This window comes from Pongo pygmaeus, chromosome 8, assembly GCF_028885625.2.
Source record: "Pongo pygmaeus isolate AG05252 chromosome 8, NHGRI_mPonPyg2-v2.0_pri, whole genome shotgun sequence".
NCBI classification, from domain to species: Eukaryota; Metazoa; Chordata; class Mammalia; order Primates; family Hominidae; genus Pongo; species Pongo pygmaeus.
This window is the reverse complement of record NC_072381.2, coordinates 58,231,842-58,251,452: the sequence shown is the minus strand read 5'-3', so window position 1 is coordinate 58,251,452 and position 19,611 is coordinate 58,231,842. Positions and strand designations below refer to the sequence as shown.

The following is a 19,611-nucleotide window of genomic DNA, read 5'->3' as shown; positions in this document are numbered from 1 at the left end:
TCTGTCATGAATTCTTTGCTTAGACCAATGCCCAGAAGAGTTTTTCCTAGATTTTCTTCTAAGATTTTTATAGTGTCAGTTCTTACACTTAAGTCTTTAATCCATCTTGAGTTGATTTTTTTTTTTTTTTAAGACGGAGTCCTGCTCTGTCGCCCAGGCTGAAGTACAGTAGCGCCATCATAGCTCACTGCAACCTTTGCCTCCCAGGTTCAAGCAGTTCTCATGCCTCAACCTCCTGAGTAGCTGGGATTACAGGCATGCGCCACTATGTCTGGCTAACTTTTTGGGTTTTTAGTAGAGACAGGGTTTCACCATGTTGAACAGGCTGTTCTCAAATTCCTGATCTCGGGTGATCCACCCACCTCGGCCTCCCAAAGTGCTGGGGTTACAGGCATGAGCCACTGTGTCTATCCTTGAGTTAATTTTTATATATAGTAAGAGATATGGGTCCAGTTTCATTCTTCTGCATATGGCAATTTAATTTTCCCAGCACCATTTATTGAAAAGGGTGTCCTGACATCACTCCTTCTAAACCTTCTAACCCTTAACATAAGGATGTTAATATGGACATCACAGGGTTGTTGTGAGGCTTGAAGATAACATGTACTCACTAAGCACATAGGAAATACTCATTAAAACAGAGCTGTTCGTTAAGTCTTGGCCATGCCCTGCAGGGACTCAGTCTTACATAGAAAGGGGTAAAAGCCCCGGGGTTTGCTTATGGGAGCTCAAGCCAGGCTGCCAGCATTCAAACACTGCGTATTAAATCATGATCTGCTGCCTGTCACTTCCTCTGCCTGTGCATTGTTTCCCAAGTTGGGAGGTGAGATGATGGAAGTGGCAACTTGACTGCACAGAAAGGACCAGAACATTCCCTGGCATGGTAAGTGCTCACGGAGTATCAGCCACCAGTACATGCCAGTCAAAGACAGCCTCTGGTAATATGGGGCTTGGCCTGCACATTGCTTTAAAATGTTTTGAGGTTCGTTGCCAACATTTAAAAATCAGGACAATTTATTTAAATCCAGATGTCAGAAGATGAGGTTTTACCAGGCTGCCTTCCTACATGGTTACAGTTTGTAGAGCTCAGGGCAGCTCGGCCCTTTGCCCAGGACACATGCCCTTCTGTCAACCACAGTGCCTGTGTCCCCTGTGGATCCTGTGGGCCTCTGGGTTTGTGACAAGAGCCATCCCGGGTCCCCAAGAGAAGGAGACAAGGCCAAACACGTCAGCGTCCTCATCCGTGCTCAGAGGAGAGGCAGGGAGGAAGGTGGTTTGGTCAGGCTGCTTTCAGGGATGGCTTAAGCTTAAGCCCTGCATCCCCAAGGCTTCCTGCAGGAGGGAAAGGAGGGCTTGGGAATGGCCACCTTGGCCTGGGTTGGCAGGAGATGGGAAGGGCTGAAGCAGCACCTGGTGAGGAATGACCACAGTCTCGCCTGAAGCTACTCACTTCAGAAGCCCCATGTCGGCCCACACCCCCCAATTCCCACTCATGGAGTGGGCTTGGGGAGACTCATCACCTTCGGGCTCTCCTGTCCATGTTCCCAAGCACTTTTAGGATCTTTGTCCCCTGTGACACTGCATGCAGGGCTTCTCCTCTGCACTCCTTCCCACTGGCCGCACAACCTCCCCTGCACCCCTGCCTTCTTTTAAGCAGCTCAACTGCCTCTGGGGGAAGAGGACAAAGGAAGTGGCTGAATCCTGTCTGAAGTCCACCTCCCTGTGGGCCCTTGGCACAGTCCCTGAGCTGGGATAGGAATCAAAATCCGCCCATCCCTGGCACTTGGCCTGGTAGAAGTTAGACCACAGCCCTCAAAGGCCTAAATCCTTCTCAGGCTCACTTTGCTCTGCCCAACCCCTAGGGTGATGGATTCACTGTCCTCAAGCTCTCTGCTGATTTTCTACAATGAATATGTACCACTTTTGCAATCACAAAAACATGTAAAGAAAAATATTACTTCTACCTCCTTCAAGTGTTTTATCCCTGGCTGTAGTTGTATGTTCCCTGCAAAGCCTGTGGGCCTCCGGGTTTGTGACACTAATGTAGGAGTCCCCATCCCTGAATGTATATCTGTGTATCTGGTGAGACCCGGGGCCCTGCAGGGAAATGGAGATGGTGGGCAAGGTGACTGAGGAAGTCTGATGATGAAGGCGCAGCTGACCCAGGACTGTGGAGGCGGGAGAAAGCAAGCTCCGTCCCACAGAGTGGAGAGGAGGAATAGATAAACCCCATCAGTCTGAGTTTGCTGAACGTCATTCCCCACCAGTCTTCCTCTCCTGCCTCCCTGCTAGGCTCCTCTGGAGCAACTGCTCACCCTTTCCTGGGCACCCCTAGGTCTTTTTTCTCCATTCACTTGTGTCCCCTTAATGCCACCCCCTGCAGACACAATGAATTTTAGGGGGACACACCAACAAGGTCCCCCCACCCGTGTTAGTCATCACTAGCACCACAGTGCTCTCTCCAAGTTCCGTGCAGCCCTGGAGAACTGGGGCCACATTGTGGAAAGGGGAACAAGAGCAAGATGAGAAGACCGAGTCTGGAGAAGTCAGGAAGGAAGAAAGAAGAGTGAAAATAGCAGAGACTGTGCTAGAGCCTCATCTGCAGAGCTCGAGGGCTCAGGGCATCTTCACTGGAGGCCCAGGGAACCAGCCTAACTTCCCCTGCCCTGGCGTCTAGCCACACTCTACACCAAAGACCACACTGATACGCAGACACACAGACTGGACTTGGAAGAGGCCACCAGGAGGTGGACGTCCAGAACCAGCAAGCACCAAGCACCAGAAAATGCCACCTTCAGCAATCACTTCCTAATTTTTAAGCCAGCACGCATTTGACCCCCTGAATCCCTGTCTGTGTCACTTAGTTCTGACATATTCACCTATCCATCCAATACATATCTACTGAACAGCTGCTATGTGTCAGACACGTGCTCGATGTGACGACGCAATACCAAGATCCTTTCCAGATACTGCCAGAAAATGTCCACTTCTCTTTGTCTCTTCGTTACACTTGTGAGTAAAATACAGGTGTTAACAATAGCTAGGAAATCAAAGATAGAAATTACGGTACAGCCCATGTCCAAGTAAGTGAAATCAGGTATAATAGTAGGGTTATCAAGATAGCCCAGAAATTTCCTTCAGAATCTCCGCAAGTCCTTATCACAAAACTAAACAGTTATCCCTGGCTCTAGATAAATTAAGCGTGCACTCTATGCTTCATTGTGTACTTGGTTTAATTGTATTTCAAGAGAATTATCACCCACTGAATTTCAATGTGTAGCCGATTTTAGCCCCATTCTGGATTTTTAAAGTTTTCTGTTTGATTTGGAAATCCCCATTTTTTTTGTTTTCTTTCTTTCTCTCTCTATTTTTTTAAAACCACATAGTCCTATGTAAGAAAACCACCATTATTTCTAAGAACAGTTTTCCCTAAATTGGCATCCACAGAGGAAGACCCCATAACATGCACTCCTGTAGTGTGACCAGGCTTTGCCATCCCCTTGCTGGGTAACCTTGGGAGTCAAGACCCCCTCTGGCCCATCCCCTCCATCATCTCAGTCCCCCGGGGCTCTGACACAGGCAGAAGATTCTCAAACACTGTCGAATTTTTTTTCTCCAAACTAGATGTTTGTGGTGGACTGAATGTTTGTGTCCCCTGAAATACCTATGTTGAAACCCAGTACAGTTAAATGAGGTCGTAAGAGTGGAGCCCTGATCCCATAGGATTGTGTCCTTATGAGAAGAGACACCGGAGAGCCGGAGCTCCCTCTTCTCCTACCCCACGCATATGTCCAGGAAAGACCATGTGAGTTCACTGTGAAAAGTTGGCCCAGCCCAAGGAGAGAGCCCTTACCAGACACCAACACTGCCGGCACCTTGATCTCCGACTTCCAGCCTCCAGAAATGTGCAAAATAAATTTCTGTTGCTTGAGCCACCCAGTCTATGTATTTTGTTACAGCAGCTTTAACAAACTAATACAATGTTACATCAAAGCTCATCATTGAAACAGATGATAATGGAGGGGACCAACAGCCCAGCTGGTGCCCCCAGCCCCGGAATACCCAGTGCCAATTCTGCATAACCCAGGGATTGTAAAAATCCCATTTAAAAGTTATAAAATTTGCCTTCTAAGATCCCCTCCCACTCTAAGATCCATTGATTGTAGAATGTATTTGAGTTCTTTCACGAAGAAATGTAAGTACAGTAGAATATTATCACCCACCTCATCCTCTTGCTGGGAAAGATGGCTCTGCCTATTGCCAAATGGACGTGACATCACAAATAAAGTAGAAAGTTGTAACCAAGGTAAAGGATTGGCCCCTTCCGGAGACCTTCACTGGCACAATTTTCCTGGGGAGGGAAAGGGCTGTGCATTTGATTGTCTAGCAAGAAAGTAGATACCAACTAGATACTGCCTGAACTATACAGTATCTATATACCCTGTTAAAGGGAAAAGAGATCCTGCAAATTTTCTATATAGATAAATAAATTCATTGGCAAAGAAGTTGGCCTAATTTATTCATATCTTTCTTTTTGCCACATAATTAATAGAATTTCTGCTATTCTCCCTGTCAGAGATACTCCTGGTCCAATTCTCTCAAATACAGGCTCACTCTGCTTCCCACAACAACTGTCTCCCTTCTTGTGTTCCCTGTGTATGTAAATATCACTATTATATGTCCCATCATCTAAGGTAAATTAAGAGAGAAGAAGGGAAAAGCAGAGATCCGACATGCATAAATACTCGCACTGGGCAGAATGTGACGGTGGCTCAGTGCTCAGTAGACACCACAAGGTGGCAGTGCCCTCTCAATGATCAGTGCATCCTGAGCTGCCAGCACTGATGGTAGTGCCTCTCCGCAGAGCCTGGGGGTCTCCTGGCGAGGCCGCGTGGGTGGGTTATTGATTCCTGCAGGATTTCCGACACGTTTTCCTTTGCCTGCTCGTGGTACAGAAGAAGCCTGACGCTTAGCTGTTTCTACCTCAAATGATGACATGATTCCACATCTCTCTCTTTCTTAAAGGAAACACAGTGTCATGCACATTGGCCAGAAGAGTCTTTGATGGCCCCGTGGAATCAGTCCCTTTTCTCTGCCTATAGAACAGCCATTGAATGTCTAGCCAAATGGAGGCCTCCAAAGCCCCGCACACCACAGCATTTTGATAAGAGGTCTGGGCCTGGGTTTTGTCTTTGTCTGACTGATAAGTCAGGGCAGTCCCTGGATTTCTCCGACCTGGGATTGTTCATCTGAAAAGTAGTGGTGATTACCCCTCATGCTGTGATCATAGGTGGAAGCACACTGCAAACTATGGGGTGTGGGGCAGGAGGGTTCAGAGAAGCACCCCACACCTCAGGCAGAGGCACAATAAATGACATTTGGCAAATGTGGGCAATGTTTCTAAGGTAACGAGGGCTGGGAAAGCCCTGGGTGAAGGCCAGAGATATAATCCTTAAGTCTTCCCTCTGTTCTCGGTTGAGGTAACTTGCTGCTCCCCTCTTAAGCTGCTCCTTGGCCCCAACATCACACACCTGCTCTTCCCTCCGTCCACCTGGCAGCTCTCACAATGGCCTCCATTGTCCCCTGCACAGCATCCTCAGCTCAGCTGCCCTGCCCTCTGCAGCTGTCCAACACATGCACTGCCTTCGCCTTCTAGATCACAGCCAGCTTGGCAGATTGGAAAGGGCTCAGCTTTGGGTGTTGGAAATCCCTGGGCATGAATCCAGGATTTACCATTTATTCAACGTGACAAAGATTCTCTGCTTCACCAAACTTGAGTCAGGCTCTTGAACCTTCTTCTAGGCCCATCTCTGAACTTCCTTGTAACACCCAGTTCTAGCAAAGAACCCTATTAAGTTAGTTTAGCAAGAACCATCAGCCCTCGATATCTGATCAGGTTCCTCAGCCTGCACCATCCCCCAGGTGATTTCTGATCACCCTGGCCTGTCTTCAGCAAGAATCTTGTTCGATAGGTTTAGCCAGAATCCCCTTTATTCTTGATGTTTCATCTTAGTAATTTTCCATCCAGCAAACCACACCCTGCTCCTGAGCTATCATTTCGCACTTGTCCATCTCTCTCACCCATCGCAACATTCCACTGCAGCTGTCCCTACACCTATAGCGATGGTCCTGAATAAAGTCTTTACCATGCTTTCACAAGTGTCACTGAATAGTATTTTTTAACAAATGTTTAAACAAGTTCGAGCAAATCTTTTATCTCTGAGTTTGTTCCACATCCACAAAAATGGACTCATTTGGGTGACATACTTTAAAGCACATGGTACATAGTAGGTGCTCAATAGATATTAGGTATGTTCCATCAGGGACTTCAATCATCTACTCTTTGCTGTCACTCAAGAAAAGGGTGTGTAGAAGAATTATGATAATTGACTGGCGATTACACACCACAGGTGTCCCAACTACTCCCTCATTTAATCCCCACAACATCCTCACAAGCACAGTTCTCAACTTTGTTTGTACATTTGAATCACCTGGGGCCTGGTGACTCAACGTGTTATCCCTACACCGGAAGCCCCAACCTCATTTGGGAGCTTGTTCGAAATGTCTCAGGGTTGGGCGTGGTGGCTCATGCCTGTAATCCCAGCACTTTGGGAGGCTGAGATGGGAGGATCACTTGAGTCCAAGAGCTGGACACCAGCCAGGGCAACATAGCGGGACCTTGTCTCTGTAAATACATACATACACACATACATACATACATACATACATACATACATACATACATAAAATAAAAATTTTTTAAAAAGAAATGTCTCAGGCCCTCAAGTCTCAGGGCCCAGCTCAGAACTCCTTAATCCAAATCTTCATTTTAACAACCCCCCAGAGTTGGTTTGTGTGCACCTTAAAACTTGAGAAGCACCAGAGAGCCTTACAGATTATAGCTGTCAAGGTCCCTGGCACAGATTCTGATGTGGTAGGTTTAAAGGGCTGACTGGCTTGGGCTTTTTAAGCTCCCAGGTGATTCTAATATGCAGCCATAAGTGAGAACCACCACTTTTGGGGAGTGGTATGAACAGTTCTGTTTCATGAAGAGTGATTTAACTGAGATTTACTCTGAGTTATCTCTGAGGCCATTGTTTGCTGTTGATATATATTTCTCTCTAGGTGTTCATTCTTCTTCACTTGCTCTTGTTCTATGGCTTGCTGTCATCTTTCTCTTACTAATTCCCCCACATTCCAAAGACCATAGGCCAACGGGAGAGCCTCAGCCCAAGGCTTTTTATTTTATTATCATGATATCATCCACAAGATAACAGGGCCAGGGCTTTTAGCGGACGCACTAAAGAATAAGAGGTTAATAATACTACTTAAGGTCGTACAGTAAATGGGAAAGCTTGCTTTGTGCCTCCTGGCACAGGGATTTTTGGATATCAGTGCAGGCAGTGCACATCCAAGGTGCTGTGGAGCAGCACTTCTCAAACTCTTCGGTGCACACAAATCACCTGGGATCTTGTTAAATGCAGACTCTGGTTCAGTAGGCCTGGGTAGGGACCAAGGGTGCATTTTTAACAAACTCCCAAGTAAACCAATGTTACTGAAGTTGCAGTGTGTTCAGCCAAAGCAACCGATTATGATCCTAGCTGCCCCTCCATCACTTCCCAGCCTCCGACTGGGTGTTCATTGTCTCTCACCTGCCAGATGATTCAGATCAATGTTTCCAGTTGTGTCATTGGACTGATCTCTGAAAACCTCCATGCCAGGCCTAAGATGCCACTGGGTGGCGCTCTGATGCACCTCCCTATGGCATTTCCTGTTGCAGCACAGCTGTTGGGTGTTCACCATTCAACAACAATTCAACAAATATTTATTGAGCCTAACTGTAAGTCAAGGACAAAGTTTAAACAAGACAGACAAGGTCCTCATGAGGGGCTTACATTGTACTGACAATAAACAAGTAAATGTATAAAACAAGTAAATGTATAAAAGAAATCGTTACAAATTTTGATAAGCACTTTGGAAGACATAAACTAGGGAACAGATGGGGAAGCTGGGAGAGGTGGTTGGGAAAGACCTCTCTGAAGAGGTGATATTCGAGCTGTGACTTAAAGGATAATAATAAGGCTGTCAGGTGAGGGCAAAAGGAAAATATTTCAGGCAGAGGAAACAGCAAGTGGGAAAGGGAGTGGCTGTTCGAGGAGAGGCATGAGGCTGGGGCAGAAAGCCCAAAGAGAAGCAACAGGAGACGCAGGGGCCATGTCCGTCCAGTAGGGCTGGCTGGGATGGGGAAGGGGAACAGTGAGTTTTATTTTAAGAGCAAATGAAAATCTTTGAAAGGTTTTCATCAAGAAAGTAACCAGGTCTGGTTTCCATTTTTAACTGATCTCTCTGGCTGCTGTTTGGGGGCTACATTGAACAGTAGAGGCTGAAAATTGAAGTAGGGATTGTTACAATAGTCCAGACCAAAGATGCTGCTGCCTTGAACTAGGTGGTGGTGACGATAACAGTGAGATATGGACAGATTTGGTTCACAGTTTTGGAAACAGATATTACATGACTTGCTAGTAGTTTAAGTAAGTTAATCAGTTTGGGTGCTTTTGATTTCAGGTAACAGAAAATGTAAATATTAACAGTCTGAAAACTAAGTGCAACTTACAGATTCACACAAATGAAAAGTGGAAGAGTGGAGGCTTCAGGCAAGGTTTGATCAGGTCTCCAGGTTTATTTTTCTGTGATTCTCAGGCCTGCCCTTTCTCTCTCCCACTCTCTATGTGTCCATTTATTCTTATGCTAACTGTATCAATAACTCCAAAATGGCTCCGAGAACAATATACGTACATGATTGTGAGTTAGTTCTGTTCACATATAGGAGGAAGCAAGCATCATTCCCAATAACCATAAAACAAAAATCTTGAGTTGGGGCTTGATTGGACCACTTCTAAACAAATCCCTGTTTCCAGGAGAATGAACATGATAGTTGGCTTAATACTCCCATTAATCCCCAGCTGCCAATGGACTGATTAGCTTAGCTTAGATGGGATTTACTGGAAACCATCACCATAGGTAAGGGGGTGAAATTATTTTAATTTTCTTGGACCAATAAAGGTACGGGTGTAGTCAGACCTACACAAATGACATAGTTGCTGAGTAGTGGGAGAGGGCAGAATGGATGCTGAAGATAAAATTTCCATTTCCATTTGTAAATGAGGTGAGAATCGAGGACATGGGAGTACATAAGGATGGTACCTAGGGTTTTGGAGGTTCCATATACCAAGATGAGGAAGACAAACCAAGCTTGGGGGAGAGTAAATACAGATGCCTCTTAGATACTCAGGTATTTGGGTCTAGTGAGCATCTGGAAATATGAGCAAGAGCTGAAGGGAGTTGTCCTGGGTGGAGTCACCCACATCACATGGCATCCTCTAGGTGTGGGACAGAGTGACAAACTTTCAGCCGCTTAGCACAGCCTCTCCCTGACAGCTCGGGAATCAGAAGAAAAACCCTGTGATGAGAAGGTTAGAACTAGTGATTCTCTAAACCAAATAAAGCCATGAGCATCAATATTCTGCTACTAAAGGAATAAATGAAGATCTAAATGAATACATTACAATTACACATCTTTTTCATGTCTTTTGTTTGAGCGATCCTCAGAACAATGAAAGAAAGGTAGCAGGAAGAGAATTTAGAATCCCATTTTTCAGATGAAAAAGCTGAGATGTGCACAGGTTAAATGGCACCCCAAATCCACCAGAACCTGAGTTTGGAATCCATCCTCTTGATCCTAAATCTAGTCCCCATGCCCTGCAGATCCAAACATCTATGATCGGATAAATTTATTCTTGGGGACAATATATCTACGACCAAAGATATTCTATGACTCAAGTCAGCACATGCTAAGAATTTTTCAGATGCTGTGGGAGGTGACTTAACAGGGAGGCAGCAGGTGACATAGAAAGAATCTTGGTCTCCTGGTCAGAACAGACACCTACTTTGGAGTTCCAGCTTTGCTGCTGCCTTCCTGTGTGACTTTGGGTGAGTCACTGAATTTTTGTGGGCTGCATTTTCATTTATGATGGGTTGGATTACATCAGTTGTTTTCAAACTTTTTTAAAAAAACTAAAGCAATCCTTAGGTCACCGGTTCAATTCCTGCTGGAAGTAGGTGACTTACACTTTGGCTGGGCATGGTGGCTCACGCCTGTAATCCCAGCACTTTGGGAAGCCGAGGCAGGTGGATCACTTGAGGTCAGGAGTTCAAGACCAACCTAGCCAACATGATAAAAACCATATCCATTAAAAATACAAAAATTAGCCAGGAATGGTGGCGTGTGCCTGTAATCCCAGCTACTTGGGAGGCTGAGGCAGGAGAATCGCTTGAACCTGGGAGGTGAAGGTTGCAGTGAGCCGAGATTGTGCCACTGCACTACAGCCTGGATGACAGAGCAACACTTCATCTCCCCCCACCACTGCCCCCACCAAAAAAAAAAAAAAAACTGAAGCATTTTCTTTGAGACAAAAAAACACACACACCAGGAAATATAAATAAATTAAAGAAATCCCAGCATAACTGCTCCTATCAAATGTTTAAGATGGTGAATGGGGATAAGCCTCCTCCCCCATGACTACCACCTTAGAAATCTGCAGTCCACTCTGTTTGCTTTCTAGGAGTCTGTGGGTTGCATCTCTTTTTAGGTAAGTTCGGAGATTGCCTGCATTCCCCCAGTTCTAATGCCCCAGCTACTCCAGGAAAACGGCCTCATAGTCCCTCTCTTCACACCTGGCCAGTGCCACAGACAGCACGTGTTGTTCTCTGTTCACAGTGATGTTAGTGCATGAGCCCAATGGATAGAGTACCTTGTTGTTCAGCCTACCTGGGTTTAAAGAAGGCCTTTGTAGAAGCTCAGGCATTAGAAAGCTACAGATAACATTGTTTATCAGTTGCTGTTAGCAGGTGTATTTGCCAACTCTTCTCGAGTTAAACAGGAAGTGATTGAAGGACTCCTTGAAGTTAGGAAGGTAAGAAGAATAAATACTCATAATTATGAAACAGCAGAGTCTAACCCTTTATTATGGGCTTTCCATGTGTCAACATATCCAAGCCTCTGAACAATACTAAGATTACAATATTATGATCTTAAGTTTTATTATCTTGCCTATGTGAGAAAACTGAGGCTAAATTTATGAAACTCTAGAAGAAAACACAGGCATAAATATTAACAGGCTTAGATTAGGTAGTGGTTGCTTACATACAGTAGCAAAAGCACAAGCCAAACAATAATAAAAATGGCTAAACTGTACTTTTCCAAAATTAAGAACATTTGTGCTTCAAAAAATGCACAAGAACATGAAAATACAGCCCATAGACTGGGGAAAACATTTGCAAATTATATATCTTATAAGTCACTAATATTCAGAATATATTTTAAAACTCTTATAGTTCAACAGTAAAAGGACAAATAACCAATTTTTTAATGGCCAAAGCATTTGTATAGATATTTCTCCGAAGAGTTACACAAGTGGCCAATAAGCCCATGAAAAATGCTCAACTTCATTAGTTATTAGAGAAATGCAAATCAAAACCATAATGAGATGTCATTTCATATCTATTAGAATGGCTGAAATCAAAAAGGTCAATAATAACAAGTGTTGGCAAGGATGTGAAGGCACTGGAGACTTTATACATTGCTAGTAAGAATATTAAATGGTACAGCATTTTGGAAAACAATTTGGAAGTTCCTCAAAAAGTTAAAAATACAGTTATCATGTGCTCAGCAATTCTACTTCTAGGTACATGCCCAAGATAATTGAAAACATACTTCTACACAAAATCTTGTATACCAGTATTCATAGCAACATTATTTGCAATAGACAAAATGTGGAAACAACCCAAATGTCAGTCAACTGATGAATGGATAAGTAAAATGTAATTTATCCATACAAGGAAATATTCAGCCATAAAAATGAAGTATTGATGCATGCTGCAATACGAACAAACATTGAAACAAGCCAGACACAAAAGATCACACGTCGAATTGTTTCATTTATACGAACTGTCCAGAATAGGAAAATTTATAGAGACAGAAAGTAAGTTAGTGGTTGCCAGGGGCTGGGAGGACAGGAGTTTGAGAGGTGATTGCTACTAGGTATGAGGCTTATTTTGGGGATATTGAAAATGTTCTGAAATTAAATAGTGGTGATGATTTTATTACTTTTTGAATGTACTGAAAACCACTAAATTGTACATTTTAAAAGAATGAATTTTATGGTATATAAATTATATCTTAATAAAAAATAATAATTAATTAATTTAATGAATTAATGGAAAGTGCAATGGGAACTCAGAAAAGATGAAATTCAAAAGTAACAGGAGGGATCCAGAAAGGCTTCCCTGAGGAAGTGACACAAGTTCTCCCCTTCTTAATTCTCAAGGCCCTGAAGCATAGTACATGCACAATTATTGTCAAAACTAATGCCTCAGCAGAGCAGAAAGGTCCTACTTCACATCCTGATACTCCTTCCCAGTGCCTTCCTCTCCTCTATACAGGCTTTACATAATAATCACAAAATCCCCCAGCCCCATCTGTTCACCTATTTTCAGTAGAAGCTTCTTCTACACCTAAATACATTTTTTATTGTCATTTTTAAATCAATTTCTAACAGACTTCTTGCACAAAAATTCTCATATTTTCCCCATGTTCAAGTTCAGAGCTGGGTGGGAAAGGTCGCTTATGGGGATGTAAGGGAAGGGGGCTACTAGAGGCTGAATGTCAAGGTGTAAAGGGCATTATTCCGTGACTTGTAGCGTGGAAGCATAGTGACGAAGCACTATGCTTCAGCATAACAGAGCCACAGAAGCAATGCTGGTAAGGATGTCATGTCCCAATGCCAGGATCCATTAGGAGTGTATTGATCTGAATAGGAGGCAGAAGACAGAAACAATCCACAGGCAGTGGTGGAAGCCTCCAGGTGGATGGATAAATGACAGATTTGGAAATGGGCAGTGCTGGGAGGAACGGAGTCGTAACTCGAGGTCCTGAAGCAGAGAATGTTCACATTTAGAACAGGAGGTGGCTTCCCCTCTGGCTTTCTGGACCTTCATATTGCTGAGGTTTGAGAAAATAATACCCTTTTAGTTGGGGTGTTTTTGAGATGAGGGTAAAGGCACTGATTGAAGGCCATTGGAGCTTAAGTGATAAATGAAAGGGAAGGAATGATATGACATGAGACTAGACAAGAGACAGGGTCCAGAACACAGAAACCCTTACAGGCCAGGTTGAGGATTTGGGGCTGACCGGGTGCAGTGACATGAGCCTGTAATCCCAGCACTTTGGGAGGGCAAGGCAGGAGGATCCCTTGAGCCCAGGAGTTCGAGACTAGCTTGGGAAACATAGCAAGACTCTGTATCTACAAATAAAAAATTTTAAAAATTAGCTGGGCATGGTGGTGCACACCTGTAACGTCAGCACTTTAAGAGGCCAAGGCAGCTGGATTGCTTAAGCCCAGGAGTTCCAGGCCGTAGTAAGCTGTTATTGTGCCACTGCACTCCAGCCTGAGTGATGGAGGGAGAGCTTGTCTCAGAAAAAAAAAAGGATTTGGGGCTTGATAAAAAGGATTTGGGGCTTGATGCTCAGTGTAATTGGAGGTATTAAAAGGGTTTAAGCAGAAGCTGATATAATCCAATTTATATTTTGGCATTGTGGTACAAAGAACCATCCATCCATCCAGGTGGAGGGGATGCAGGGAGTCCAGTTGAGGCTATTTATGGACATCCAGGTGAAAGATGGTGATAGCTTGGACAGTAGTGGTGGCAGTGGAAATGGAGAAAAGAGCAACAGAAGGTGACTGGGCTTATGGGTGAAGGCCATGAGTTCTGTCTGGCATTGTTATGGTTGATGTGTCTTTGTGACAGCCAAGTAGAGATTTAGAGAAGGCGATTGAATATGAGAGTTTGCAGCTCAGAGAAGTCTGGGTGGGGATATAGATGTGCAAGTCTTTGCTATGGAGTTGGTAACTGAAGCATTGGTGGTGGATGAGGTTTCCCAGGGAGAGGTTTTAAATGGAAGAGAGAAAAGAGCCTGACTGAGCCTTGAGGAATCCACTATACTGAATAGCCTGGTGGGGAGGAAGAGTCTGCAAGGGGGACCAGAATGAGTATCCAGAGCACCAGGAAGAAAGCCTGGAGTGAGAGTTTCCCAAAGTATAAGGAAGAGAGCATTTCAAGAAAAAAAAATGGTCAAGTAAAGTAACGGTGGATGAATGCCCACTGGATTTGGTGACTTGGTGGCCTTCATTGACCTGAGCAAGAGCTTTCAGTGAGGGGAAGAGAATAGAAGCCAGAAAGTGCTTGTTTTGCCAGGCATGGAGGCACACACCTGTAATTCCAGCACTTTGGGCTGAGGCGGGAGGGTCATTGGAGGCCAGGAGTTTGAGACCAGCCTAAGCAACATAGTAAGACACTGCCTGTATTTAAAAAAAAAAAATTTCATAGAAATGAAGTGTTCGTTTTGAGAAATTTTGACTGAGATAGAAGAGAGAAGCAAAATAACACAAGGGAGGGGAGGTCCTGTGTGCTTTTGTGTAACAAAGTGAAGCTTGAGCAGGTTTAAATGTTCTTGGGAAAGGTTGATTGAGAAGTAATTGAATATATGGGAAAGATAAGCAATAATTAATGGCATAGGGTTCTGAAAAGAGGAAGGGGTAGGACCCCAGGCAGCGGGAGAGAAAGGCTGAAGGGGGCAAATTTTGATTCATTTGTGGGACCGGTGTTAGAAATTTGAGGAAATTCCCATTTGATGACTTCAGTTTTCTTTGAGAAGAAGAAAATCTGCTGTTAACAAAGCAAGAAATAAGATGGTCAGAAGGTTGAGAGAATAAGAGCTTAAGATAATAGTTGAATTTCACGGAAGAGAATTGCAGATGCCACATAAGCACAAGAAGAGATGTTCAACATCATTTGGCATTAGAGAAATGCAAACTAAAACCACAATGAGAGAACTGCTTCTAGGAAAACGAAACAGAGGAACCCTTCCCTATTCCTCCTGCTAAGTGCCACTAAACACTCTTGACATTTTATGTATAAAACAAACACAGGAGACTGAAAGACGCAGAGAAGGAAAAGCTGCCTAGAGATCTCAAGATGGAAGAATGACACGGTGGTGAGTTCTCTGGGTTTTCTTTTTGCCTCATTTATCCCACATTTGAAACTAAAGAAGAAACCAGTAGCTCAGTCAACCAGTAGCTCAGTCAAGATAATTAATGCAGCAAAAAATAAATAAATAATAAAAAATACAGCCCCAATAAAGGCCTGATGTGTTTAGCCAAATAAATGGGAAAAGGGCAGCCTTTAGGCAATAGCTGTCCCACTCCAGCAAAATTCCATGGAAAAGACCGTGGCCCCCATCCCCACCAGCCCAGCAAATGTTGAATGGGGAGCCTAGACTTCTACTCTGTCAGAGCTGTAAAAAGGCAACAAAGACCCCTTTTGAGATGGTGTCAGGTAAGTCCAAGTAGGGAACTGGGACTTTTACGCTCAACAATCAGTAATGAGCCCACCCCAAATTGTCAGTGGAGACCACATGATCCGCCTGGACTTCCACTTCCATCTGGCAGTAATGAGGGGCCCTCCCCCAACCTCAGATGTCAACAGAGGCCAGGTGGAGAACCTGGACTTCTACTTCTACCTGGAAGTAACAAAGAGGCGACCCCTCCTTCCCTTGCCAGAAAATTGCCAGGGAATCCCAGCTCAAAAAGAAAGTTTAAATAAGATCCACAGGCTCATATTATAGGAAAATATCCAGATTGCAAGTGAAAATTACTCATCATACAGAACCAGGAAGATCTCAGACTAGATGAAAAACAAACAATTACAGATGCCAACACTAAGATGAGAAAGAGATGATTAGGATTATCTGACAAAGACTTTAAAGTAGCTCATATATATATGTATATAGTGTGTGTGTGTGTGTGTGTGTGTGTGTGTGTGTGTGTGTTTGTGTGTGTGTTTTGAGACAGAGTCTCGCTCTGTTGCCCAGGCTGGAGTACATTGGCCCAATCTCGGCTCACTGCAGCCTCTACCTCCTGGGTTCAGGCAATTCTCAAGCCTCAGCCTTCTGAGTAGCTGTGATTACAGGCATGCACCACCATGCTGGGATAGTTTTTTGTATTTTAGTAGAGATGGGGTTTCACCATGTTGGCCAGGCTGGTCTCAAACTCCTGGCCTCAAGCAGTTTGCCTGCCTCAGCCTCCCAAAGTGTTGGGATTACAGGCGTAAGCCAGCGCACCCGGCCAATATTTTAACAAACAATTTGGAACATGCATGAAACAAATGAAAATAATTAGAAAAACTCATCTAGGAAACAGATTATATAAAGAAAAAACTCTGAATGGGCTCAACAGCAGAATGGAGGGGAGAGAAGAAATATTAAACAAAATAAAGCAGGAGCAGCTACACTAATGTCAGATAAAGTAGATGTCAGAGCAAAGAAAATTGCCAAAGAGAGAGAAGAACCCTATATATGATAAAGTGTAAATCTTCCAAGAAGACTTAATAATTCTGAAAGTGTATGCACCAAATGCCAGAGCTGAAAAATATGTGAAGCAAAAACTGATGGAATTGAAAGCAGAATTAAGCAATGGAAACTTCAACAACTCCTTCTCAATAATTGTAAGAACAACTAGGCAGAAAATAAGCCAGGATGTACAAGAACTGAACACACCATCAAGGAATGGTATCTAATCAACATTTATAGAATGTTCCACTCACCAGCAGCAAAATACACATACTTTTCAAATGCCCATAGAACATATATCATGATAGGTAATATTTTGTGTCACGGAGTATAGTGGCATGACCTCAGCTCACTGCAACCTCTGCCTCCCAAGTTCAAGCAAATCTCATGCCTCCGCCTCCCTAGTAGCTGGAATTACAGGCATGTGCCACAACGCCCAGCTAATTTTTGTATTTTTAGTAGAGACAGGGTTTCAGCAGGTTGGCCAGGCTGGTCTTGGCCTTCCAAAGTGTTGGGATTACAGGTGTGAGCCACCACACCTGGCCAACAAATTTAAAATAACTGTAATGATATAGAGTATGTTCTCTAATCATAATGAACCAAAATAGAAATCAACAACAGAAAGATAACAGGAAAATCTTCCAACATTTGCAAACTAAACAAAATGCTTTTAAATGATTCATAAGTGAAAGGGAAAGCATCAAGGGAAATTTTAAAAATGCATTTAACTGAATGAAAATTAAAAAATAAAACATATGAAAATGCATGAGACACAGCTGCATTAGTGCTGAGAGGGAAATTAATAGCACTAAATACATTCATTAGAAAAGAGAAAAGATTTCAACTCAATTATCTAAGCTCCCACTTCAAGAATCTATAAAAGAAGAGCAAAATAAACCCAAAGCAAGCAGAATAAAGCAAATAATAAAGATAACAACGAAACTGGCTGGACACGGTGGCTCACGCCTGTAATCCCAGCACTTTGGGAGACCAAGGCGGGTGAATGACCTGAGGATAGGAGTTCGAGACCAGCCTGGCCAACATGGTGAAACCCCATCTCAAATAATAATACAAGAAAATTTAGCCAGGCGTGGTGGCGCACACCCGTAATCTCAGCTACTCCAGAGGCTAAGGCAGGAGAATCACTTGAACCCAGGAGGCGGAGGTTGCAGTGAACCAAGATTGTGCCATTGCACTCCAGCCTGGGCAACAAGAGTGAAACTGCATCTCAAAAATAAATACATAAATAACAGCAAAATCACTAAAATCAAAAACACAAATCTACAGAAAATCAACAAAACAAAGACCTTTTTTTTGGGAAAAGGTAAATTCACAAAACTCTTGTAAGACAACAAAGAATAAAAGAGAGAAGACAAAAATCTCAAATATCAAGAATAAAACTGGGCTATCTCTACAGATCCTGCAGACAGCAAAAGGATAATATGGAAATACTACAATCTACACTCATAAATCTCCAAGCCTAGATGAAATGGATCAATCCCTCAAAAAAGCACAAACTACTACAGTTCACCCAATATGAAATAGATAATTTAAATAGCCCTTTAGCCCAGTGTGATGGCGCTTGCCTGTAATCCCAACTACTAGGGAGGTTGAGGCATAAGAATTGTTTGAACTTGGGAGGCGGAGGTTGCAGTGAGCTGAGATCATGCCACTACACTCCAGCATGGGTGACAGAGCGAGATTCCATCTCAAAAAAATAAAAAATAAAAACAAAGTAACTAACCCAACAACTATTAAGTAAATTGAATTTATAATTTCAAAACTCTTAAAAAAGAAATTCCAGACCCAGATGATTTTATTAGTGAATTCCATCAAATGTTTAAAGAAGAACGAATACCCATTCTATGCAATATTGTCTAGAAAATGGAAGCGGAGGAAACACTTCTCAATTCATTTTATGAAGTTAGTATTAACCTGATACCCAAACCAGATATGACAAGAAAATAAAACTACCGAACAATACCTCTCATGAATATAGATGCAAAAACCCTTAACAGAATATTATCAAATAGAAATTAACAACATACAAAAAGGATTATATACCATGATCAAACAGGGTTTATTCCCAGGGATACACAGCTAATTTTCATATGGGAAAATTAATCATTATAACCGATCATACTAACATACTAAAGAATTTAAAATCCCATGATCATATCAATAGATATAGAAAAGGTACTTGACAAAATTCAACACCTGTTCATAGCAAAAACTCAGAAATATAAGAATAGAGGAGAGCTTCTTTAACTTGATACACAATCTACAAAAACTTATAGCTAACATACTTAATGGTGAAAAACTGAATTCTTTCCTCCTGAGATCAGGAGCAAAGCAAGCTGTCTGCTCTCACCAATCTTATTCAACATAGTGCTAGAATTTCTAGCTAGTGCAATTAAGGCAAGAAAAGGAAATAAAATGCATACAGGTTAGAAAGGAAGAAATTGAACTGCCTCACTTTGCAGATGTCATGATTGTCTGCATAGAAAATCCCAAAGCATCTTACAAATAAGCTCCCAGAATTGAGTCACCATCAATGCAGGCTGCAGGATAAACATATAAAAAGCAAATTTTTTCTGTATACTAGCAACACATGGAAACTGAAATTAGAATACAATATCACTTATAATTGCTCAAAGAAAATTAAATACTCAGGTGCAAATATAAAATAGCATATGCAGGATTTGTATACTGAAAACTATGCAATGCCAATGAAAGAAATCAAAGAAGATCCGAATACACAGAAAGACACATCATGTTCATGAACTGGATTATTCAACACTGTTAAATATTAATTCTCCCCAAATTGATATACAGGTAGAAAGCAATGACTATTAAAATCCTAGCAAAATGTTTGTAGCTATAGATTATTTTCAAATTCATAAGAAAGGCAAAAAAGCAAGATTACTTTAAAGTTTTCGGAAAAGAAAAATAAAGAAGGAGAAATCTGTGTATTCGATTTTAAGACACAGAGCTACAGTAACCAAGACTGTGTAATTTGGCAGAAGGATAGTCACACAGGTCGGTGGAACAGCACAGAGAACCCAGAAACAAACACATACCAACATGCCCAACTGTTTTTGACAATGGTGCAGAAGCGATTCAATGGAAGGGTAATCTTTCCAACA

General features: G+C 42.8%; 1 protein-coding gene across 1 annotated transcript in view; it reads right to left on the bottom strand.

The window, feature by feature from the left end:
- The window catches only part of LRIT1 (leucine rich repeat, Ig-like and transmembrane domains 1), a 33,251-nt gene extending 28,995 nt beyond the window's left edge, over nucleotides 1-4,256 (bottom strand). The window contains exon 1 of the mRNA XM_054435778.1: nucleotides 4,224-4,256. Within this exon, the coding sequence (XP_054291753.1) occupies nucleotides 4,224-4,228 (5 nt within the window). The 5' untranslated portion in view covers nucleotides 4,229-4,256. The remainder of the gene's footprint in view (nucleotides 1-4,223) is intronic.
- Nucleotides 4,257-19,611: the final 15,355 nt, after the last annotated feature.